Source organism: Fusarium fujikuroi, chromosome FFUJ_chr05, assembly GCF_900079805.1.
Source record: "Fusarium fujikuroi IMI 58289 draft genome, chromosome FFUJ_chr05".
In the NCBI taxonomy this organism is placed as follows: Eukaryota; Fungi; Ascomycota; class Sordariomycetes; order Hypocreales; family Nectriaceae; genus Fusarium; species Fusarium fujikuroi.
Window position 1 is genome coordinate 3025184 of NC_036626.1, and position 24527 is coordinate 3049710.

General features: G+C 48.6%; 10 protein-coding genes; 5 read left to right on the plus strand and 5 right to left on the minus strand.

Annotated features, from left to right (window-relative positions):
* Positions 1–195: 195 nt before the first annotated feature.
* Positions 196–2141, plus strand: FFUJ_07678 (probable SCRO protein; the record flags this gene model as incomplete). XM_023577957.1 has 5 exons in its annotated part: positions 196–282; positions 496–539; positions 1314–1393; positions 1446–1620; positions 1706–2141. 5 exons carry the CDS (start codon positions 196–198, stop codon positions 2139–2141), a joined length of 822 nt encoding a protein of 273 aa, XP_023430937.1.
* Positions 2142–2730: 589 nt separating this feature from the next.
* On the minus strand, positions 2731–3186 carry FFUJ_07679 (probable ribosomal protein MRP17, mitochondrial; the record flags this gene model as incomplete). XM_023577958.1 has 3 exons in its annotated part: positions 2731–3031; positions 3081–3112; positions 3157–3186. The coding sequence occupies 3 exons, from the start codon at positions 3184–3186 to the stop codon at positions 2731–2733; spliced, it is 363 nt and encodes a 120-aa protein (XP_023430938.1).
* Positions 3187–3490: 304 nt separating this feature from the next.
* FFUJ_07680 (probable ribosomal protein MRP17, mitochondrial) lies at positions 3491–4625 on the minus strand (the record flags this gene model as incomplete). XM_023577959.1 has 2 exons in its annotated part: positions 3491–4454; positions 4501–4625. The coding sequence occupies 2 exons, from the start codon at positions 4623–4625 to the stop codon at positions 3491–3493; spliced, it is 1089 nt and encodes a 362-aa protein (XP_023430939.1).
* A 380-nt stretch (positions 4626–5005) lies between these two features.
* Positions 5006–8531, plus strand: FFUJ_07681 (related to RAD5-DNA helicase; the record flags this gene model as incomplete). XM_023577960.1 has 2 exons in its annotated part: positions 5006–8400; positions 8453–8531. The coding sequence occupies 2 exons, from the start codon at positions 5006–5008 to the stop codon at positions 8529–8531; spliced, it is 3474 nt and encodes a 1157-aa protein (XP_023430940.1).
* A 514-nt stretch (positions 8532–9045) lies between these two features.
* FFUJ_07682 (uncharacterized protein) lies at positions 9046–10352 on the plus strand (the record flags this gene model as incomplete). XM_023577962.1 has 2 exons in its annotated part: positions 9046–9049; positions 9241–10352. The coding sequence occupies 2 exons, from the start codon at positions 9046–9048 to the stop codon at positions 10350–10352; spliced, it is 1116 nt and encodes a 371-aa protein (XP_023431495.1).
* Positions 10353–10702: 350 nt separating this feature from the next.
* On the plus strand, positions 10703–11329 carry FFUJ_07683 (uncharacterized protein; the record flags this gene model as incomplete). The annotated part of the gene is made up of 1 exon (XM_023577963.1): positions 10703–11329. One exon carries the CDS (start codon positions 10703–10705, stop codon positions 11327–11329), a length of 627 nt encoding a protein of 208 aa, XP_023430941.1.
* Positions 11330–13948: 2619 nt separating this feature from the next.
* FFUJ_07684 (uncharacterized protein) lies at positions 13949–14761 on the plus strand (the record flags this gene model as incomplete). Its single annotated transcript, XM_023577964.1, has 1 exon — positions 13949–14761. One exon carries the CDS (start codon positions 13949–13951, stop codon positions 14759–14761), a length of 813 nt encoding a protein of 270 aa, XP_023430942.1.
* Positions 14762–15040: 279 nt separating this feature from the next.
* FFUJ_07685 (uncharacterized protein) lies at positions 15041–16228 on the minus strand (the record flags this gene model as incomplete). Its single annotated transcript, XM_023577965.1, has 1 exon — positions 15041–16228. One exon carries the CDS (start codon positions 16226–16228, stop codon positions 15041–15043), a length of 1188 nt encoding a protein of 395 aa, XP_023430943.1.
* Positions 16229–17675: 1447 nt separating this feature from the next.
* FFUJ_07686 (probable cell wall glucanase (Utr2)) lies at positions 17676–19270 on the minus strand (the record flags this gene model as incomplete). XM_023577966.1 has 3 exons in its annotated part: positions 17676–18565; positions 18677–19114; positions 19165–19270. The coding sequence occupies 3 exons, from the start codon at positions 19268–19270 to the stop codon at positions 17676–17678; spliced, it is 1434 nt and encodes a 477-aa protein (XP_023430944.1).
* A 2604-nt stretch (positions 19271–21874) lies between these two features.
* On the minus strand, positions 21875–22881 carry FFUJ_07687 (uncharacterized protein; the record flags this gene model as incomplete). XM_023577967.1 has 5 exons in its annotated part: positions 21875–21900; positions 21969–22002; positions 22057–22140; positions 22282–22329; positions 22384–22881. 5 exons carry the CDS (start codon positions 22879–22881, stop codon positions 21875–21877), a joined length of 690 nt encoding a protein of 229 aa, XP_023430945.1.
* Positions 22882–24527: the final 1646 nt, after the last annotated feature.

Genomic DNA, 24527 nt, shown 5'->3' on the forward strand with positions numbered 1-24527 from the left:
CTGCGCCATCTCACCACGACCGAACCAAGCATCTTCACCGTTCGATCACCACTAGGAGCCTAACCCCGAGCATCCTCCGTGGAACAGTTCGACCGTATCGGCCGACACTCGAGTATCCCAACAGCCCGCTTGGCGACTCGATTTCGATATCCTTGCAGAACCTTGCCAACTAGCAACGAATCCGACGCCGTCAAGATGCCTCCACCATCTGCTGCCCAGCAAAAGGTTCTCATCGCCCAGTTCGTAGCTCTGACTGGTCAATCAGAGCGACAAGCTACCCGTGTACGTATTTTCCGCGTTCACCTCCCTTACCTATGTCGATCATCGCGAACCAAGCTGGTCCCTGACACGGATAAACTTCATGACAACCTACTGCTCTACACGGCATGGCTTGGGCTATAGATGCATCGGCCTGTGTTTCAGCGGCGCCTATTTAGCCAGGAGTTGTATCATCATGATTGTATGGTATGGCGTTGCTAACATCCACTTTAATAGTACCTCAAGAATGCCGGTTTCAAGCTCAACGAAGCTGTCGATACGTAAGTTACTGCCGTCTTTCCTATTCTTTATGCTTGTCATGATACACGTCGCCTATGTCTACTGGCACAATGCTCTCTGCTACATCCGGATGCGGATATGGCTATATTGAGCAGCTTCCGGCTATTGTTTGCCCATTGTATCCATCCTGTCACTGTCTCCTGGCCCACTATTGCCCGTCTCATTTGCAAAGTATGACCGACAAAGACGCCGATAGTCTTAGACAAGGTTACTTGTAGATCTGGTGCTATTGAGGGGTCTTGAATACGTTACCTCGAGGACATGCGGTGCTTATGCTTCTATCAAATTCCCAGATGAGAATCATGGGGATCTTGAAGTAGTTGGCACCCATGACAGGGCTTGTACATACGCTTCCTACGCTGTTACAAAACTTTCAATCCCTCCGATTCTTCAGGGCTCTTGATCATTCGGCGCTTTGTGACCTTACTGTAGTCACTCAAGCACAGTCCGGCCAACTAAGAAGATGGGATGGAAAAGTTTCAAGAAGCGCATCACGACCGGGGTTCCTATCTTGTCCTCTACCAAGGAGGCTGGCAATGATACCCCTGGATCGTCTCATCAGACGGAATCTGAACAAACACCAAATAACTCGAAATCTCGGTATATCACCTTGGTGTTCAATAGTTGTGTTATGTGTTGGCTGAGATGGCCACAGCAGCACGCATAGTTATTGTTGGCCATTACACCGGCCCTTTGCTCAAACCCCTTCGTTATTCAACATTACCTTGCGGTATCGACTAACATATATCGAATAGGTTCTTTTCATCCAATGGAGACACCAAAGGCCCGTCCCCTCTGGAAGTATCGCTAGACAAGCTATTCTCTCAGCTGCAAGGTATTTTGGTTCTCTCAATCCGTCAGGTTCATTAGCTTATATCTTCAACTAGACTCTAGTGATGAAAAAGACAAACTGGAGCTCGACTCCACAATGTCATACCTCACTGAGAAGCTACAAGTCAACATCGAAAACGCCGAGCTACTTGTTGCGCTTGAACTTCTCCAGGCTCCCTCTGTGGGTGTCATTACCAGGAAAGGTTACGTTGATGGCTGGAAAGTGACTGGGTAAGAATGCACTCAGCCCTGCTATTGACACCGAATGCAATACATGAGCAGACTCCTTTGTGAATTCGTTGCTGATTTGAAACAGAGCTGGAACGACACATCAAGAGCATGCCGCCCATCTCCGAAAACTGACCAAATCCCTCTCCTCTGACACGACTCTATTCAAAAAGGTTTATAGACATACCTTTGTTGCTGGTCGAGATGGCGACCAGAAAGCACTGAACCTTGAGACTGCGCTCGTTTACTGGGACATCCTATTTGCCCCTCCGGGTATGGAGTGGAAGACATCAAACCGCAACTGGCTGGAACTGTGGAAGTCCTTCCTCAATGACAAGTGGACTCGCTCGGTCAACAAGGACATGTGGAACATGACACTCGAGTTTGCCCTCAAGTCTTTATCTGACGAGTCGCTATCATTTTGGAACGAGGATGGAGCGTGGCCAAGTGTGATTGACGACTTTGTGGATTGGTGTCGTGAGCAGGGTATTGGTAAGACCGATGGCATGGACGTTGACAACTAGGGAAGCGGCACACTCATTGGCTCACAACATGCAACGGAGCTCATAGAAGACATGGGCTCCTGCAACTTCGATTCCGATATCCACATACCACAGTATACAGGCAGGGCACATCGTTTAGGCGCCAACCGGACATACGGGAAGCGGGTTGCGTTTCGAGAAGGACGGCGTTAACCAAGAGCACCCGGGCCATTGGTGTGGTTGTAATTGATGACTTATGATAGACAAGCAGTAACAGAATAGAACACATTCATGTTACCTGTTCTTCTGTGTGATTTGTGTCTTGAACCTTTGATGAAATTGTCCACCTATCAGGTCCTTGAAAACGCGACAAATACAGAATGGAGGGAATGATAGTTTGGAGCTCTATAATATTTCATACACCCATGGCTGCTGTCTTTGGACGCAGCGTCGTTTTTGTACACAGCATCGTGTGATGCCTGAGCATAGGGCTGAGTCTTTTCTCGGACTCCAGCGCTTACACTAATTCGAGAATCGTTCATGTATCCTACATGAACATTTCCTGATCCTTCGTTATCACTATTAAAGCCGTTTGTCGTCCATTTATATCTTCAAATCTTTCTTTCTCCCCTTATGCCTCACTACCAGTCGTCTTCCACTTGGGCGGCCCAAATCTGGCTAATGACTCAAGCTTTCCGTCTCCAAGCTTGACATGGGCGGCACGAATCATTCGGGGTTCGAGGCGCAATGTATTTCGTACGTCTTGGTGGACCTTTGAGGCGGCATCGTATCGCATGACGAAGTAATGGCCGTGTGTGTGCTTCATCTGATGCACTGAGATCGGCTTCGGCAGGGAGAAGACACCCCAGTTGGCAAGACCGCGGACGACACCGCCATTCTTGAGGACGAGGGAACCGACGGTTTGGGCGATCCTGCTTTGGTTAGCTAAGATCGGTTGATGATTCGATGTGAGGAACGCACTCCTTCACCTCGGAGAGGCTGCCTGGTCGGACCTGATTTCGGTTAGCTCTAATGCATGTGCAGAGAGAGAAGGGACCCGTGCAATTGCGATTAATTCGTAGAGCATCTTGGTGATGACATCTACAATAAGAATGGTATTGTCGCGGAATATTTTGATGTCGCCCAAGCTGGCAGAATTTCTGGCGGATCTCGAATTTTGGGCTCCGAGGATTAGCCACCTCCATGCGGCAGCTCATGGCGGGCGAGTGGGGCATTCATCTATTCGACAACACCAACCACCTGATGCACTATTAGATTGTCATCGATTTCAGCGTCATTCATGATATACTAAAAACGATGCCTTCTACCTATGTTACAGGCTTTTCGATACAGTACAGTCGAGAAATATCTCGAGTTGGTGGTTTTACATATTAGATTCGCTCCTTGGACAAGGCCTGCCAGATACTCCATGGCAGTTTCCAGCCAGCTGTCTTGACAGCGAATGGGTTGAAATCTGCTTGCTCCAGACGTTGCAGGTACTGTGCCGAAGGGATGGCTTCAAGAAGCACTCCAAATCCCTGTCGGATCTCTCTCAATGTATCGCTGCCCTCGGTATAGAAATGCTCAGCTTCTCCTTGATGCTCGAACTCGTGACCTGGATCCTCTCCTGCCTTGAGCCGCTTGAGCATCTCTCGGGCCGTGATGAGGTGGTCATTGGCTCGTGTCGCGACCTGGAATACAGCATCTTGGAGTCCGGGTGCATTGGGTCCCTGCCTGAAGACCTCTTCTTCTTTGACTCCTGCTTCAGCCATAGCATCCAGTGGCAGAAGAAGCGCAGGCTCTCGCACAGCTGGAACTTGTCCAGAAGGTGTATTTACTGGGGAAGGAGGTGCCGCCAGAACAGGAATGCCACGTAGGATCGCAGCGATACCACAGGCCTTCCCGATATGACTTGCGAGATGATCAACATGCATTGATCTCAGTGGGAGCGATGCTAATGTCGTGTACATGAGAGTCGAATATGTATTCTCAGCATACTCTTCTAAGCTCGCCAGATTGGCAAAAGGCCTGTTTTTCATATGCTTTTCTCTCGTTTTAATTAATCTTGAGATCCAAAATTTTATGGATTTCTTGGTGGAATTGCCATCACGGGCCTCCAGATCTTGTAGGCCCTTGTGAAGGAGGATGCAGATGGGTTCGCGAGGGGGACGACCCGCGAAAGTGTTGTCAATGGATTCTTGCCAGAACTTCATTCGAAAAGATCCAATCGTGGGGTTAGAAACGAGCTCAGGAAGGCGAACAAGCTCAAGGTTGAGGGTACGGAGAGCAGCGTAGGTGTCCTGTACTGGAGAGGGGACAAAGCGGCGAATGAGATGAGCATCATAGTCGCTGTTTCTAAGGGCTGTTAGAGAAGACCCCTTGGATATACAATTGAGCTTACTGTAACTGTGTCAAACAGTATCTTCTCGCAGATTCAACATCAGCATCTGTGATATATGTTCGACGACATGTTCGGGCGAGGGTGAAGCCCCGAAGATTTTGGCCCAACAGTCTTGGGCGATACATTGTATGATGATGAGTCCTCAACGATTATTGAAATACGATTGTTGTCATCTCAATAACAATACAATTGATCGTGATACAATGAACATGACGGTCCTGCGACTTAGACACGGCCACCCATAGACGTCGGATTTCCAATCGCCTTCAGTGAATTTTTCATGACGTCGAGCTCCGTCGCGCCACAGCATGAGCCACATCAATGAACACGACATGACGAGATGAAAGGAACCACTTAAACACGGGATCAGGTGACACTTCCACGCGCAGTCGCGCCTGCAGGGGTTTGTCGCGTCTCCCAGAAAGTCCAGCTCCGACCTCAAGGAGCTCTTTTGGGGGGCTTCAACATTTTTGGCCAAACGCTCTATGAGAAAAGGTCTTTAGTCATGACTCTTTCTTACCAAAAAAAGCACCCAGATGATCATATAGATCCAGAACCTCCCGCGAAAAGACGAAGGTTTTTTGCAGACCCAGACGAACTTTCTTCAGACCCTGTCTCTCATGACCAGTCCCCACTATCGCAGCCGAAACGGTTCTTTAAAGATGAGGACGATGTCGAGGAAGAAGATGAATACAAAGATAATTTTGGCGAAACACACGACGATGATCTCCCTGTAACATCTCCGTCACGGCCACCGGCGCTCCAACAGGAGTCGTCTGTCTCCTTTGATCAAGAGACATTCGAAGCTTTCGTCGGGGACAAGGTCTCTACTGACGTCCTCTCGGCCATAAGAGACCACTGCGGAAACGATCTCGAACGAGCGGTTAATATGTACTTTGATGGAACATACAAGAAATTTGTGAAGAAGCCACCATGGAAAACACCCTTAAGGCCTGCCTCTACCACCAGCTCCAGTCGGTCACCAAGTGTCCCCAATGAACGCAAGCCAAGTATCAAGACAAGCCAGAGAATGCCGAAACAACGATATATAGGAGCGTTTGGTGTTGAAGGATGGGCTACACGGAGCGGAGTTAACGTGTTGAAGCATGGCGATGCCGTGAAAATCGAGCGACAAAAGTTACAGCCACCCCAATCTGTCAGAGGGAAGGGAAAGACCGGACAAGTTACACCTTCACGAGGATTTGCCGCCGCCGCTGCGAGGCGAGTCGATGTAATCGTGCGCTTCACCACCCAAAACGGATCAGAAGTTGGACGGCTAGCGAAGGAGACAGCAAATTGGGTTTCAGCTCTGATCGACGAAAAGGTGTGCAAATTCGAAGGAACTGTGGTTTACGCCCCTGAGAGAATCCGAACGAATGACACGATTTTTCTACAGTTGCGATGCTCACTGCTTGACTCTGCCTTCTTCAGCCGCTCATTCAAGCTCGCTGACGACCGATCGGCTGCTTTCTTCGAACAAAACGAGACAAACGATGAGAAAACACTTCGATTGCGACAAGTCGCTCTGGTTAAATTGTTTCAAGAGATCAACTTACAGCCCACTATGTCGAATTCTGCTGCCGAAGATGGCCGTAAGGGGCTACTCCAAGCTGCCGAGCAAGACGAACAGAAGCAGAAGGAGGCGAAGAAGGCCAATGGGGACGCAAATAGAAACGGCAAGGAGGCCGACTCATCCCAGTCATCCGAGACCGAAGAAGGAGAAGAGCTGGAACAGGATCAGCTCGATGCACTTTACAAGAAGGCTCAGTCCTTCGATTTCAGCACCCCTGAGGCGGAGCCAGCAGATACCTTTGCTATGACACTGCGATCATATCAAAAACAAGCGCTACACTGGATGATGGCAAAAGAGAAGGACGAGAAAAGCAACCGGGAGCCATCCATGCATCCTCTTTGGGAGGAGTACGATTGGCCATTGAAGGATGTCGATGATAAGAATGTACCTCAGGTTGAGGGACAGCCAAAGTTCTACGTTAATCCGTATTCTGGCGACTTGTCCCTTGACTTCCCAGTTCAAGAACAACATTGTCTTGGTGGTATTCTTGCCGACGAAATGGGTCTTGGCAAGACCATCCAAATGCTAAGCTTGGTACACACGCACAGGTCCGAGATCGCACTTGAAGCTCGCCGAGCAGCTGTTGAGCTCTCGAGCGTGAATCAGCTTACCAGACTGGGCAAGAACTCAGAATCGGTGCTTGATGCGCCTTGCACAACGTTGGTGATTGCCCCCATGTCGCTACTGTCGCAATGGCAAAGTGAAGCGGCGAAGGCTTCCAAGGATGGAACGATGAAGATTGAGTTATACTACGGCAACGAGAAGTCAAGCAATCTGCAGGCACTCTGCTGTGCTTCCAACGCGTCCAACGCTCCAGACCTAGTGATTACCAGTTATGGAGTTGTTCTATCCGAATTCAGTAGCATAGCTGCCAGAAAGGGAGACAAGAGCTTTCACAACGGGCTCTTCTCCCTAAAGTTCTTCCGCATTATTATCGACGAGGCACACCATATCAAGAACAGATCATCCAAGACTGCAAAGGCTTGCTATGAAATATCAGCCTACCATAGATGGGCTTTGACGGGAACTCCCATCGTCAACAAATTAGAAGATTTGTTTAGTCTTGTCAGATTCCTAGGCGTGGAGCCTTGGAACAACTTTTCGTTCTGGCGAACGTTTATTACTGTGCCATTTGAATCGGGAGACTTTATGCGGGCCTTGGATGTTGTGCAAACAGTGCTAGAGCCTCTCGTCCTACGACGTACAAAGGACATGAAAACACCCGACGGCAAACCGCTTGTGCTCCTACCACCTAAGCAAGTCGAAATTGTTGATGTGGAGCTATCGGAAACGGAAAGAGATGTGTATAGTTACATCTTCAACAAAGCGAAACGAACGTTTTCGCAGAATGTTGAAGCGGGTACTGTCATGAAAGCCTTTACGACCATCTTTGCACAGATCCTGCGTCTTCGCCAATCTTGCTGCCATCCCATTCTAGTCCGCAATCGTGATACTGTGGCAGATGAAGAAGAAGCTGGAGCTGCTGCTGATGCCGCTGCTGGACTGGCAGATGATATGGATCTCGAATCGCTTATCACTTCTTTCACGGCGGAGACGGATGAGGCTTCGAAGGAGACCAACCAGACCTTCGGTGCTCATGCCTTGGAACAGATCCGTGATGAGGCTGAGAATGAATGCCCTCTATGTTTTGAAGAGCCGATGAATGATCAGACCGTGACTGGGTGCTGGCACTCTGCATGTAAAAAGTGCTTGCTTGATTACATCAAGCATCAGATTGGCAAGGGCGAAGTGCCTCGATGTTTTAGTTGTCGAGAGCCCATCAACAAACGTGACCTGTTTGAGGTCATTCGACACGATGATGACCCTGATATGATGATGTCGAAGAAGCCTAAGATCAGCCTGCAACGGGTTGGCGTCAATGCTTCTTCAGCAAAGGTTGTTGCACTAATGTCCGAGTTGCGGAATCTGAGACGAGAACATCCCAAGATGAAGTCTGTGGTGTTCTCTCAGTTCACGTCTTTTCTTAGCCTTATCGAGCCAGCTCTCACTCGTGCGAACATCAAATTCCTGCGACTTGACGGATCCATGGCCCAGAAAGCTCGAGCGGCTGTACTTAACGAGTTTACCGAGAGAAAGGGGTTCACGATCCTGTTGCTAAGTTTGCGTGCAGGAGGTGTCGGGTTAAATCTGACGACAGCTGGTCGAGTATTCATGATGGATCCCTGGTGGAGTTTTGCAGTCGAGGCTCAGGCCATCGATCGAGTACACAGAATGGGACAAGAGTCGGAGGTACAAGTCAAGAGATTTGTGGTCAAGGAAAGTGTGGAGGAGCGGATGCTGAAGGTCCAGGAGCGGAAGAAGTTCATGTGAGTATCACTGATGGTGAGAGTATCAGAGCACAGCTAACATTTGAAACAGTGCAACCTCTTTGGGCATGATGAGTGATGAAGAGAAAAAGCTCCAACGTATCGAAGATATCAAGGAGCTATTGAGCTAATTAGTCGGAGCGCATATATCTGCTGCGTGCATTGCTTGGTCTGTTTCTGCAAATTTCTCATTGCTAGACATGATGGCTGTGGCATGAGTGCAGTCGCAAGGCGTCTGGAACATGGATGGGATACGAATAATAGCATAGAGGGCATGAAAATATGAGGCAGCCCGTTTGGAAAGATAGTCTAGGTCGTGGCAAGGCCTCAAGCAAGGAGGCTGGTTGGCTGGGTTCCAGGTTGAGATCAGAGAACACCAGCATCTGATGGACAAGCCTGACATGAAGTCAATCACGATAATTTAGGCATTTAAAAATACATGGAACTTAATCATCTCTTCTAGTCAGGTCTGAATATTATGAGGAAGAAGACGATCATTTGGTGCAGGATTCTGGTCATGGTCATGTCTCAGCGCGGTCATGTTCCTGCATTGCCGCAATAGGCGCGTGACCAAAGGCCTATAAATGTATCATCCTCAGTCTCAACCATCACGAACCTGACGCGACTCACCTGACTTGGTACCTCATGGGTACAAAATCACTGTAATCTTCAACCTTGACATGTTTAAATAGTCGAGAGTCTGCCGGGTGGCTGCTGTCACTATGGCAGTGTTGTGTCACAGAGTATACATGCATATATAGGCGACTGCATATCCGCTACACAAGTCGTTCGCCTGATTAACCTGCACACTTTCTCTCTATTCTTTACTCTCTTTGTTAGCGTTCTTTGAGCATATTTACAACCTGGATAACCCTTCGTCAAGGTCTGGAGAAGCAGTCGAGGGACAAAGCAGCGGCATTGCTGCAGCTCACGACTCGATCTCTCAAAAGGACCCAGAGATCAAGCAAGAGTTTGAGGACGAACTAGAAGAGACACAAGTTGGTGAGGTTGAAGCCGAGACAAAGTCTGTACCCAAGGACAACCCCAAAGGCCAAAACGACGATTACGACAGCGACGACGAGCATCATCTTTGCTCCATACTTCTCTACTTTATATCAAAGACTCTTCTGAACCATCTCAGAGACGAACCTGAAGATATACCAATGGACCGCTTTGCCGAGCAGTTCTTTGGTCGCCAGGACCAGTCTTCACGCTCTCGACCTCCCGAGGATCCCAGCTTCATGGAGACATTCGCAAAGAACTTGGCCAAATCCGCTGCTAAGTCTGCCGCCAGAAAGGCCATGGGTCAATCATCCTCTGAGAAGCGAACTCGCGATGGTACGCGAAGCGGAAACCAGATCAACCCCGAAGATTTCCGTGGTGTAGCTGAATTCGTTCTCGGTATGCTTGGTGGCAAGAATGAACAGCCACGAAGAGATGACGATCGCAAGAAGGATAAGAAGAGGAAGAGAGACAAAGATAAGGAGAGGAGCAGAGAAGCGCCGAGGAGTAGGGATGTCGAAGATGACGGTGATAAATACGGATCTGATAAAGAACGTCGAAAGAGACGTCGCCACCGCGTTACCTTTGCAGAACCATACTACGAGTCTCCTCTCCCAGAAGAGACTTACTATTCTCAACCCTACGAGCCTCGTCGCGATGAAGACAAAGAAGAGCGCCGCCGCCGTCGTCGTCAACGCCGATACAAGCGCGACCTAGATCTCAAGACCCTCAAGACAGAGTTGGAGGCCATGTCGAGCACGATAATCTCCTTGAACGCAAGAGGCGCCAAACATCGGGACTGCGAGTTTTACGATCGCTTTGTGAGAAAGGGCGGGAGGTTGCAGGATGTCATTGGGAGCACGTTGGGACAGATCAGGGGGGTCATGGAGGGAGAGGTTGAGGCGGAGGAGAGAAGACGACGGAGAGACCGGAGGAGGGAGATGCGATGATACAATCCATTGGTACAAGGTTGAGGGTGTGTTATTTTATTGTGTATTTGCAAACGTGTTAGACAATCTTCTAGAATTTATATGTGTTACGACAAAGAATGCTGTCAAGTTTGATGGACTGCATGGGGAATCGGTGCCTTGCAGATGTTTGGGCATTTGCAGGAGATGAAAGAAAGAAATCAGCCATTGATTGTCAGTTTCAACTGGCGAGGCATGATGCTGGACAAGATATGTTGCTGCAATTGAGGAAACAGGTCATTCCCTGAGTATATAGACATTAGATTCGCCATCTTTCTTTCTGTAAAAAATGTGTTATACGTGCCATTCTCATAAACATTCTCTCATTCACGATGCCTTCCATCAGTCTCACTCACAATTATACACTTCATAATGACCTGGTACCATGTATCACAACAGAACCAGCAACTCAAGGTTATAATCACACTCACGACTTCAAACATCTCCTATCAAGAGCCCTTCACAAGCTTAATCGTCGAGACATAGCTCCGGAAATCATAGGAATAGTCGTCGGTTTGACTCTCCTCGCCGCTGTCATCGGAGTTGGTTTATTTGTATGGAATTGGAACATCTTCAAGCAGCTCAGGACGAGCAGCAGTCAGAGACGCAACCATCATCGTCACTCGCGCCGTCGGCGTCATATCATAGGACATCTCAACGCAAGTGTCGAGGGTGACCCTGAAGATATCGAGCTTGAGTGTCGTGAGCGACATCACCGCCATGGAGTCCATCACCACCCTAACTGCCGACATCACAGGCTTCACCACGGACGACGACATCATCGTTCAGGCCCTCGAAGACCGGAGCCGATATTTCAGATGCCCAATCCTTGTCATCTACATCCATTCCACCCACCGAATGAGATGGACGCACCTCAGATACACGATGGACTGAATTATCCTTTCCTGTTTGGACATCGTTGGCATAGACGGCATAGGGATGTTGTTTCTGTTTGTTAGATCATTGCATATGAAGAGAAATAGACTGTACGATATACTGGGAAGAGACAATAGTGAAGCTTATGAATATCTCAAAGACGGGCTGATAGAATACAAATGATACGATACATGAATCCAACTACACAACCATGATGCCCACGGACTCTACTTTTGGAAGTCAAAGAACGAAGCACTAATACACTCAAAGCATATACATGAAATAGAGAAATCTAAACACGCGTTAGCCTCGTTCTCGGATATACAACAGTACGAGTACAGTAATCACTCACCAAAAGACAGGATTACTCCCCCTACTACCCATCTGCTGGCTTATCAGGTGGAGGCGGAGGTGCATCGTCCGCAGGAGCAGCACTCCTATCAGAATGTCTCGAGCCTCCACTGCTCATCGATTTATGCCTCCTATGATGGTGATGGTGGTGGTGATGATGCCGACGATGTTTCTTCTTCCTAAAAGTAAACCGAGCAGATCTGTAGTAGAAGTACAAAAAGGTGATGACAATAGCCAGGAACGCAGCAAGGGTGAAGCCCACAATGAGTCCGATCTTGATGTTGTTATTCGTCGTTGGGTTATCAGAGAATTGTCTCCTTATAAGAGTGGGATATGGATACGGATATGGGCTAATATGACTGAAGGGCTTCGTGAGTGGATGAGGAACGGCTGGGGGTCCATGGGGTCGGGCAGCCTGCAGATGAGGCAAGGGTATAGGGATATACATCAAATCTCACAGGTCGGTCTCGAATAGAACAGAGTCGAAAACATTGGTATAATAAAAGTGCAAAACGGGGGGCGTCCAACGACACCGGAATCAACAAAACATGATGCAGGACAAGATACTTATCTCTTTGGGATGAGGCCTGAAGAGAAAGAGAAGGATATTTAAGTTTACGTCTACATACGATAACGGGATCAGGCAGAAATTGTGTATGGCAGGCAATTGGACATGGATGGTGTGAGAGAGATGTTTCCTTGAGGAACGACATGAAGGAGGGAGGGATGCCTGCGTGCATATAGGCGCTGCAGCCCGACGAGTGCAGTGAGAGTAAGACTACTAAGACGTGCATTCATGTTCCAATCAATGGATCCCGAGGCGAGGTTTGTGCGGCGATGGTTACTGTTACGGTTGAACTTGCGGGGGGTGAGAATGCTGTGCGATGTGAGTTGAGGTAGAGTGTGTAGTGAGAATAGAGAGTGATTTGGTATGAATGATATGATATGAGGCTGTCGAGATGTCACTTGATGTGATATTGGACAGATTGGGCTTGATCTGAGCAGCAGAACTATAACAAGTTGAAGAAAGATGAGTGAATAAATAAATAGAGAGAGGAACAAAGAACCAAACGACGTCTGCCGTGGCTTCAATGCCAACGCATCAATCGACCATTTGAGGCATTCGATCAACGTCTCGTTACCAATCGTACGACACCATTCAACGATGCATGCACGCACGTTGTGTCGCTAAAGAATATACCAATTGGGGATCACAATGTAACATGATATCGACCAAGTATATACTGTACATACTAAGAACCTGGAGAAGTACATCCATCACGTCACTCTGTCTATCCCATCCCATCCCAACCCATCCGTAGTCTAGAGCTGAAGCCATAGCCAAAGAAGGGTCATGGCGCATGATGATCATATTTGCTTTTTCCTTGAGGCTCAACTAACATCAGCATAACCTCCAATATCATCCTGCACTAATAATTTTTTCTTTCTTTCTTTCTTTCTTTCTTCTTCTTCACTCCAAAAGTTAAGCGCTTTTTAACTTACCCCTGTCATCCCCCCCCCCCATGGCAATATTCAGGGGGATGGAAACCGCCTCACTTACACGACAGACAGGGCCATGACTCGGCTGAGCGGATCGTCATGAGCACTTGACAAAGAGTTTCCCATACTATCAGATCGCTTATTATTAGCTACAGCAGTAGACACGTCCCTATCGGCACTAATCCGTGTATTCCGGGCATAGTCTCCGCCCTATCCAGCAGTTGATCAACAGAGGGGAAATGGCCCCAAGTCGACTCTCCGAGAGGGCTGAGGATGTATTGACCACCCGTTCGTTGGCAAACATGATGCAACGGATACATACATGCATTTACGATGCTTTACAGTACATATCCAAGGTTGATCAACACGGCCAGAATCGACGGCTCATCAGCTCTAGCTAGAATCATCAGACTCGTTTAGAACTGAACCCCCCGCTTAATTATCGACCGTACAGGTAGTATTGGGGCACTATATACGAGTCAAAGCGCAATTCCCACCTCTGCTCTCCTCACTTTCAGTTCAGTCCAGGTGCACGCTTTGCATTACCTGACCTGTAAAAGGCTATCCAAGCCCCTCCATAGACTAGACTATTCAATCATAAAAAGACTCGTTCTTCCTCGCAGCTCAGCTCAGCTCAGCTCAGCTCAGCTCACTCTCTCTATAAATCATCAATCTTCAACATATCAGCTCCACACGTGGTTCTGTGGCTTGCTATAACCCCCACGTGTTATCATCAACCTCTTGTATCGCGTGTTGATCACTACGATATACATATACACCTGTTATAACCATACCCATAACCATAACCATAGGGGTATTCACCTTTATGGTTACTTAAAGATCACTGTATCATGAAACATAACAACAACGTCAGGCTTCTCGCTGTCCTCGCAGACCCTGAATCAGACGAGAAGAGCGAGTATCGCTTCCTCGTCGACGGCGCTCACGTAAGATACGTCACACTAGACGGGGGTCTCATAGACCCTGAACATCGCACATACGAGCCAAAACTCCTCCCTCAACTCCCTGTATTTCCCTCGGGAGACTGGAACGAGGGCCGTGTCGGAAAGGACGGGCATACAGGGAAGCCTTTCTTCTGCGAGACGAGAAGAAGCAGTTTGCCCGGGATTGGAAATGTCTGGCATGATGTTATGATAGATCATCTCGAGCTCCGCCAGATCGAGCGTGTGCGCCAAACGCTCTATCGCGTATCGCATCCTGCTTTCAAGACACCAGTCCTCGCAAAGTTTGCGCAGTTTCCATGGGAGATTCCTTTCTTCGCTGCTGAGACGACTTCGTACGAATGGATTCACGGCCAAGGCATCGGTCCTGAGTTTCTCGGCCATATTCACGAGAACAGGCGAGTCATTGGTTTCCTCCTCGAAGAGATTCACAATGCTCGTACTGCAGAACCTGAAGATCTCGCCACATGCCAGAGTAGTCTGCAAAAGCTGCATGATCTAGGCATCGTACACGGCGATATCAACAAGCACAACTTCCTCATCAGACAGGATGGCGATGCTGTTCTCATCGACTTCGAGACAGCTTACAAGTGCACAGATCCAGATGTACTAGATGAAGAGTATCGACATGTCAAAGAAAGTCTGGAAGATACATCAGGGCGTGGAGGAGCGGGCATGGCGAGCGATTCAAGTTCAGATTAAGTGGGATATGAGTATACGGATTACAGTACAGTATAGGATCACATGTGCAACAGGGTTTTCATCACGAAGAACAGGCGTTATCTTTTTTCTGATACCAGGGTATAGAGCAAATGTCAATTTATCTGATTGACTAACAAACAAGAATCTTTTTTTAAAAAACAATGTGCCCGATTCCAAGGGTCTATCAAGCCCGAGAAACACCAAAAGCGCCATGAAGAAGAAGAAGAAGAAGAAGAAGAAGAAGAAGAAGAAGAAATAGTACAGTGAACATCTCCGGTCTTAGTTCAGGAGGATCTGCTGCACATACTGAGGCCCGAACAAAGGCTCGCCGAACGCAGACCCAGGAAGGGTAGCGACAGGCTTCTCAGCAAGCTTGCCATCAGCACCTCGCTGAAGAGCAACGAGACCGCTGGTACCGTTCTGGTTACCAACAAAGACGTGCTTGGCAGTTCGGCTGAAGCTCATCATACGGGGGAGGAGACCACCAGATGAGACGGTATCGGCATAAGTGAGAGTTCCGCACTCGGCGATGGTGAAGCGAGCGATAGAGTCGGTCTCATTTCCGGACAAACGGTTGGAGATATAAACGTCCTTGTTGTTAGGAGCGAGAAGGATCTCACCAACAGCAGCGGTCTTAGGGTCCTTCGCAGGCGCGTCCTTGCCGTAGGTAGAGATAGACTGGTGGTGCTTGAAAGCAAGGATGTTCTCCTCGTAGGAGACAGAGTAGACGAGGGCCTGGTTGCTCAGCTCACAAGCAACGATGTAGTGAGTGGCCTTCTTTCCACCACGAGGGTAGAAGACACCATGTCGAGGACCGCAGCCAGCCTCGACGGGGATGTTCTTTGCGATCTTGTAAGCGTCGTCCTTGGAGTCGATGATGACAACAGAGTCAGTGCCGAGATCATTGACGGCAAAGTAGCGGCCAGAAGGATCGAGGTTGGCCTGATGAGGGTGAGAAGCAGCTTGGCGCTCCTTGTCAGGACCAAGCTTTCCAGGAGACTTGAGAGTCTTAACAAACTCCAGGCCGCCCTTCTCAGTGTTCCAAACATCAATGGTGCCATTTCCATAAGCAGCACCAACAAGGCGTGTCTTGTCCGAGTTGAACTCAAGATGAACAACGCCGACACTTCCGGCCTTTTTAGTCTTGAGGGTAAGCTTGTTAGCCTCGAGATCAAGGTTGAAGAGTCTCAGCTCGTCAGAGTTCTCGTCAACGGCGTAGAGCAAGTTGGGGTCATAGTAGGCCATCCACGAGTTACCGCCCTCGATCTCCTGGTTCAGAGTGAGCTCGAACTTGCCCGTCTTGGGGCTGAAGTCGGCGACGTAGATGTGACCAGAGTTTCCGAGGAGGATGCGAGCAGCAGCGGATGAAGATGCTGAGGCGGTTGGGTATGAGCTGCGTGCGATGTTAGGAAGCGCAGAGGCAGATGTAGCGAGAGAGGCCAAGAGGCCAGCGATAGTGTACTTCATCTTTGTTGTGTGAAGCGTGTCTTGTTTTGGGTTTGTGTTGTTTCGTTGCAACGTCGTACGTAGTAGTGAGTCTGATACAATAAGGTAGTATACTGTATCAGCGATCGACAATCAATATCGAATGGGGGTATCAAAAGTTTGAAAAAGCCAGAAAAGTCTATAAAAGAGACAGGAACCAGTCCAATCTTTTTAAGTGTGTGTAGTTTTAATCAAGGGAGGCTGAGGTTTGCAAAAAAAGGATTGCGGCTGTGAGAAATAGAGTGACTAAGGATCAACGGCTGGGGATTGAGCATATATAGCTACAGATGTAAGCCTCAGCCTCAGAAGACCTAGACCAGGTAGTGAACCATTCTCACAAAGGACTGTGATCCATGCAGATGCACAGTCACTGGAACAAGAGAAATCCCTCTTGTCAAGCCTTGTTCACTGGCGAAAAGGCGAACATGCCCATTCCATTCAGTGGAGGCGCAGCGTCAGTGATTGGAAGAACAGCCAGCGATCAACCAACCGCTGATCAGGGGTAATGTATGTACCTCTTGTAGGGGCTGTGCTACAGTGGCTGTAGGGCTGTTAGCCAGTGAATGTTCACGGCAACATGAAACGAAACGGGATGCCACAGTCAGCAAACACACCTGTCGAGTTTCACCACTGATCCTCCCCCCATAACAATTGGCTCAGAGCATAGTGACTCCAGCGCTTAGAGCTGAGATGCAGGGGGTTTCGCGTTTATAGGAGACCGCCAAGATGAGAAGGGATTGGATCAGCGGTAAAAAAGCAAACGCTCAGCCCCTTGAGACCTTTTTTTTTTTTTTCTCTCCGGCCAAATGATGCTATGTTCAGACTGTCAGAGTAGGGCTGAATTGGTTGGCCATTCTTTGAGGCCATGGTTTGTCTCGATCCTCAACGCTTTGACTAATGGTTATGCTTATTCTCTTTTGCTTTTATTGACAGGTCGAATTGTCCTTACTCTCACCCAAACTAGGTAATCCTTTGCAGGCACGTGAGATTTTAGTATCTGCCATCTTAACACGGATGTCCTCATCATGCCATCAAATCCGAAGGAGTCTGTCTGACCCATCCTCTCTAGTCAATCCCAAACAACATCTTCTCCATAACAAGGCGCATAGACCGGATGATCACATATTTAAATGACCAAGCCGCCCAGTCTTCTTCACATGCCATCATCACATGCACGGCAAGCAAGTAAAATACCTCGTTTAAAAAGAAGCCCATGCAAACCCATTTACCATTATTGTCCCTCTACTAACAGAATATGGACACATGAAAGGGAAGAAATTACATACAAAATCTCAATGCCGACTGTCATAAAATGCTAAACAGGAAACGTGCGGCGAGATGCTATATAAGAGTGGTAAGGGGGGGAAAAAAAGAGAGGTTAATGGATGGGAGGAGTTACAGGACCGGCATCAAACGTCAAAGTCATTGACTACAGCCAGAACAGAGCACCACTGGCGATGATAATGGCCAGGGCACTTGCGCCGTTCCGTGTTCCAGCGTTGGAACCCTTTCCATCATCTGAGCTGCTGCTGCTCTTGCTAGAGTCTGAGCTGGCGCAGTCTTGGTTGAAGCTGTTGGTCTGACAGTTGGTGGTGTCAGCGGGCTCAGTATCATTTGAGTCGCCGTCGGGGTTGCCTGAGGGAGTGTTGCTAGAACCGGACCCAGAGCTGCTGTCATCGCTGCTGTCGTCTCCGTGGTCGTTGGATGGCGCGCCGCTGCTGCCGCCAGGAATAGTGGCGGGCTCATCATCATCGTCGTCGTCCTTATCCTTGTCCTTGCTATCTTTGCTGTCCTTATCGTCCTTGTCATCGTCCTTGCTATCCTTCTTCTTGTCCTCCTTCTTTCCCTTGTCCATGTCCTCACCAGTGGCCATCAGAGAAGCAATGGTGTGTCTCTTGTCACCGTCGACAATGGTGTCGTTAGTGCCAGCAGCATCCTTGTACCAGTAACTAGTACCCGAGTTGGTGCCAGGACCAGACTTGGCATTGTAACATTCGATCTCAACATCGGAGAAGGTAGCAAAGTAGTAACCACTCTTCTGGATATCGGGAGCATCCCAGTCGATGGGACCTCCAGCCCATGCTACAGTACCTTCGGCGTTACCCTCCTTGCCACCAGGCCACAGAGAAAGCTGCACACGGGAGGGTGTCTGGGGGAAGTCAAAGTTCTTAGAGGTGGCATTCCAGGTATCACTCTTCTGCAGAGTTCGGCCGAGCTTGCCATCAACCCACCACTCAATCTTGTCAGGGGTCCATCGGATTTCGTAATCGTGAAAGTTGGCAAAGGTATCAGACAGCGTAATGTTTTCCGAGTTCTCGTCTATCGAAGTGTCAGCCGTGTCAGGTACAACATACAATCACGTGAGAATTCATGGCTGTGCCACGAACAAGGGGCTACCTTGTTGTGTGACACGACACTAGGACGACTTACAGTTGGTGATGCCCTGGAAGTAATAATTGGTCTGAGCATCCCCGAGCTCTGTACCAACAAACTCATAATCGATCTCATCCTTGACGTCAGAGAAGAGGATGAAAGCAGTAATGACACCAGCGCCACGGCTGGTCTTAAAGCGAGCCTTGACGTTACCATACCACATGTAGACAGTAGAAGACAGCAGAGTGCCAACACTGTCCTTGGGCATGGTAAGAAGAACGTTGTTCTGGAAAACAACTGGCTCACCCTGTGCAACCCAGTCGGCCTTTGAAGAATCACCAAGATACTTGCCGATATCGACAATTGAATCGAGGGAGTTCATCTTCATCTTGCGATCCTCGCAGACGGGGGCGGGAACACAAGAGTCGAGTGAGAAGGACATTGTAGGATCGCAACCACCCAGGCAGTACGCACCAACACCGCATTCACCATAGGCTGATACATGTCAGATATCAGATATCATCAAGTTCGTGAAGGTAACTTACTGGAGCAGCATGGCGAGTCCTCGGGACAGTGGCTGCTGCGCGTGCACTTGACGGCAGCGACAGAACTAGCGCCCAAAAGGGCGGCAACGACAAGAGATCGCAACATTATGAATATGAAATAGTCGAGCAAAAACAGATGTAACTGATGTTTTAATGCGAGAGCGCCCTCGAATTAGGGGTTCGGTATTATGGTATGATCTGATCGGGATATTAAGAGTAGATAAGGCGTTCAAGTGTCGAGAACAGGTAGCGACTGCTGTTGAATCGAGTGGACACAAAAACGACAGTTGAAACAACCCAGCAAGCGAGCGACTTGGGTTGTTGTCGGTGATTAAAGGTGTATTTGCGTGGTGTTGATAGCGACCGTTTTATTAGGCTGCTGATTGATAGTTGAATCGAGTGAAAAAGGGCGATGGAATGTGGGCAGCAAAACAGTTTGCGCGTCCTCGATCCGAAAAGATTGTCCCTTTTCTAGAAATCTCCCCTGAATACGCAAGAGTTTCCTTCTTAACGAGAGCAGAAGGATGTCGGACAACTCAACAGAAAGCGAGTGTCTGATTTGGAAATTATCGCGTAGACTCTGCGAGTGCTTTTTTTCGATCGATCGGGACTCGATTGTGTGACTTGAGCGAGAGATAAATAGCGACCAGAAGCTAAATAAAAAAACGATTGATAGTGCCACCGATGTCCTCCCTTGGGTTAGGAAGAAGGCAAACGATGAGCAAAGCACTGGAAAAGAAAACAGAGGATTATCAACACCACAGACGGACAGACTGCGAAATCTGGGGAAAGGATAGAACCAAAGGGAAGAGGGATTAAAGAAGAGAAGCGAATCTCCCAAAGAAGAAGGCCCCCCGTACCTGTCCGTTCCCCCTCAGCACTCACACCCTCACTCGCGCACTGGCAGAGCGGACCTCTCGTGCCGAGAGACACGAGACATCTATGACCTTTTTCGTTTAGACGCACTAACCCACTAAACCACTCTAGAGATAACAGTGTCCAAGCTTGAGAGAGGACCAATGACAGCTCGAGTTTACTCAAACTTGGTGATCGGTTCGTCTAAGATCACGCGCCTGATCCTGGCTTGACCCCTGAACTCCATACACCTAAACAGAGGCGATGTGACTGTCTTGGTGATCCATCAGGAGCATCATCGTATAGATATCAGCCGTAATAAGAGCAATTGATGCTATGGAATCCTCCGATATAAAGCCCACTGAACATGTCTTCAGGGCAACAGTGCTCATTCTGTAATACCTACAGTAAAGCAGTCACTTTGTTACCAGCTGTAGCACCGCGGTCGCAAATACCCTCGTTCGCCAACAAAGTTCAATTAAATCGATTGAGTTTGACTTGATCTTCAGACCCGAAATGCCACCTACTATATATATTAAACTTTCAGCTTCGACTCCATTTACAACCTCAATGTATCTCTAACTACTTTAATAATAATTACCACAAGTCGTGAGTCCAAAGCTCGTGCATTCCGAACCAACATCCATATCACCCCAGATTTCAGGTCATGGACTCATCCCTGCCCATCATACTACGTACCGCCCCCTTCATTCCGGCCCATTTTACCTTTCTCGCCAGAGCTCAATGCAATAACCACACTAGCAACGGATTGATGGATGTCATGATGATTTGGCACTCGAAAAGCTTCCAAAACCCTTCGACGCCATCATGCATCGCCGTTGTCACATCTACATCTGCCACGCCATTCCCCGTCACACAACGCTTCCCCTCCCGCCGCCACAATCCCATTGTACCCGACAAGTAGCCCAGCGCCCATCACAGGGGACACGCCACGGTCCTAGCCAATCTTACAGGCCTGTCAAACACCAACTTACTGACAGTAGACAACCAAGAATGGAATACTTTCTCGCAGCAAGACTAATTGGTACAGAATAATAACAAATGCTTTATCTTCACAAACTACACTGAATCGCCCAATATACAGAATATGTACATTGCACCCCCCAACTACATCATGTTTTCATCACAGGCAATTGGTTCAGTTCACGAAGCGTCACTCAAAGGGCCATTATGTTTGTGTGCAAGGAATCAACTCCAGGCATTGGGGTATAAGTAACCGAACCTAAAATCGAACAGTCCCATCCTTTCACAACCAGAATCGAAAAGGAAAAAGACATGGGGAAAAAACAACACACACTGCCGTCATCCTTCCTTTCCTTCCCTTCGACTCGGTCCGTCTTGAAACAGCTTCGTCGTCCTCGACCTCAACCTTAACCTCAGTCTCAGACATCCATATCCTCCTTCATCTCTCCCCATTACACCAACAGACGCGTCCATATCACAAGTCCCTTTCCTTTGTAACACTCTTCTTCCTATAGGCCAGTTCGACAGGTGCATATGCTGCTCCTCGTCTTCAATTTTTCCACCTTTACGCGCCAGTTCCCAGTTCCAATCCTTTCCGTATCCGATCCGAAAGAGTGGTAACAAAGCCGGTGAGGCATTGTCCGCCATGCCTCATAAACATTCGAGGCAAGTCCACAATTAACAAACATTAAACAGTTTCCCGCATAGAAATGGTGCAGAACGCCACTGCTAATTTTCCCTTTGTTTTTGGTGTTTTGAGTCTTTTCCCTTTGCAGTAGGGAATTTTGGGTAAAAGATCATCTTCTTGCTCTCGAGTTCTCACAGGAGTGCGAAACTTGCAAGAGACCCCAAAGTCACCTTGCGACTCCCCCTATCTCTTGGAATTAGGGAACAAATCTATGTATGTCAGTTTCAATCAACGATTGTTCACTCTCCGTCGTCGAAACGGAGCAGTCGAGACGTACCTGGAAAGTGTTCTTTGGCGTACTGTTCGCAAGCCTACGTCATATGTCAACACCTTACATCTCAAGCTCCGAGTGTGAGAGTTCGTACCTTGGCAGGTTTGTTAACCTTCTGCCCAATTGACTTCCACTTGTTGTTCTCGTACTCCTTGATGGCGTTCAATAACGCTTGGCTCTGATAAAGGGGAGGTCAGCTTTGTTGCTCAATGTAAAGGGCTAATGGTGGCTACCTCGTCCTCAGCAAACTCAGCATAGTGCATGTCCTAAATCTAGTTAGCTTCATCAATCCTCCTGTTAATTTCCTGGTCGACCATACCTTGTACCAATGCTTCTTGACAGATCCTTCTGTCCTGGTAGGGAAAGTCTGCACGTCATTTTTAGCACATGAATCATACCCAGGTTACACCGTATGTCTTACCTTGGCAATCTCTGCCCAGCTGTTGCCAGCATCTCGCATTTGCTTCAGTCGCAACTCTTCTTGCGGTGTCCAGGGAGTGTTGGTCCGGCTTTTTTTAGCTGGAGGAGGTGCAACTGGTGCTGCGTTCGCATCATCTGTCTGAACTTGTTGTGGTTGTTGAGGAACCGCCTGGGGTGGGGGAGGGGCTGCGACAGGAGGTTGAACTTGAGATGGGGTGACAGGGGCAGGAGGAGCAGCTGTGGCCGGAGGTCCAGCAGCACCAGGTGCCGGCCTCTTTCGTGACCGACCAGCCGGCGCCGGAGTGGGGGTAGGTACTTGCTGAGGAGGTGCAGCGCCGTTTGGAGGCTGCTGAGGAACGTTCATAGGAGGAGGTTGAACAGGCGCCGGGTGATGTTGCTGCTGCTGCTGCTGCTGTTGAGGTTGCTGTTGTTGCTGCGGCGCCATATTAGGTTGGGGGGCGCCGTAGCGGAATTCCATGTTCTCAGGACGACGAGTCATGTCGTTCTGGTACTGGTGAGGGTTGCTATTGAGAGACGCAGGTCAGCAGGGTGGCTTCCAATCGTAGGGCTTCATTATCGATATGAATGGGCTCGGTAGTCGACACAACCACAAGCTACAGGCATCGGAAGTGCTTTCATGTGAGAAAGTCACTTGTGTAGCTTTGGTAGGCGTCAGGTCTATCAGTGGTGAAATGGGTCGTGAGACACAATTCAGAAGCACCGATTAAGGACCTTATAAAGCCAGAAACCCGGTGACGAAACAGGAAAAGAGTCGTATTACACTTGTAATCGACAGAGGGTGTGGTACCTGGTCCAAGAAAGAAGGGTTCATCAAAGGAGGTATTACTTACTGCATCTCGGTTGGCTGGTGAGAGTTGGTGTAGACATACTCCGGGACAGGCCCGACTTGCCACTGCTGCATGTTCTAAAATGTACCAGTTAGCCATCAATCAAAGAACCATCGGCAATAAGCAAGGAAACATGAAGTTGAAAGTCGTGAGACGCTGACGCTAGCGTCTGCGATACAACACGGCATATCATGACTGGTGTATCAACCAACGTGGGTCTGAAGCACGCGCAAACTGGGGGTGACGCGACCAGGGTCTGAGCTGAACTGAGCTGCGCAACTATTGTCGATATCGAATTTCGACAGGAACAGGACAATAGTCGCTTCATAACATTTGCAGCATACCTGTAACCACAGCCTTGGGTCCACCTTGTTGGCCTGCATCGCGTTGCGATTCATAGTGCTTCTCTCCGTATTAACACAAGAAGCGCGATGGCGCAAAACGCGGAACTTTTTTTGGTTTGGTAACCAAGAGTACAGATGGTGACAATAGAGAAAGTATTTGTACTCACGGGCGAAAGTCTGACTCTTTGATCCGTGAATATAGTTGAGTTAAAAGGCAAGAGAGTTAGACAGTGACCAGTCACAGTATCGTGAAGGCGACCACGTCGATACAAAAAAGGTACAGACGAGTATCTCGAGTATCTGCGAAGTACTCAACAAGATCTGTGCTGGGAGGGGATTTTTAGGGCGTCAGGAAACACAACCGCGGGATCTGGTTGGTAAAAAAAAAACTGAAACGTGATGTGGTGGGATGCCGGTTCGATTTCTCCACGCAAGTACCAACTGGTCGTGATGATCAGGGTTTTTTGTCTTGTAATCAACGTTTGTGCGCTGGTTAAGGTTGGGTCAGTATCGGCGTGTAAGTGGTGAGAGTGGAAATAAAGAAAATTGTTCGAGTTCAACGGAATCGCATATGCGTGATGCTCTACGTGTCTAAACCGTGTGCGCGGTCAGATGCTGTGCTGCTTTTCGCGTGCGCCTCGGCGAAGCCATGTTGAATACATAGGTTGGCAGTGCGTGCCCCGTTGTTTTTGGGGGTGGTTGGAAACGAGGCAGACGCTTGTGAGCGAAAAGAGATTGATTGGGGCTGGGGCTATAACGAGGCAGGAAAATGCAAAGCAAGCCAGACAAAGAAAGGACAGACGGACACACGCGTAACGTGTCTGCGATAAGACGCGAGTGATGTGAGGTACGTAGCGAACAGGAACGTAGGACTGTGGTCGTGGCAAGACAATGGGTAGGTAGGTATATGCGATGCGATGCGACAGGTGATATTGATAGTGATAGTGAAGTAT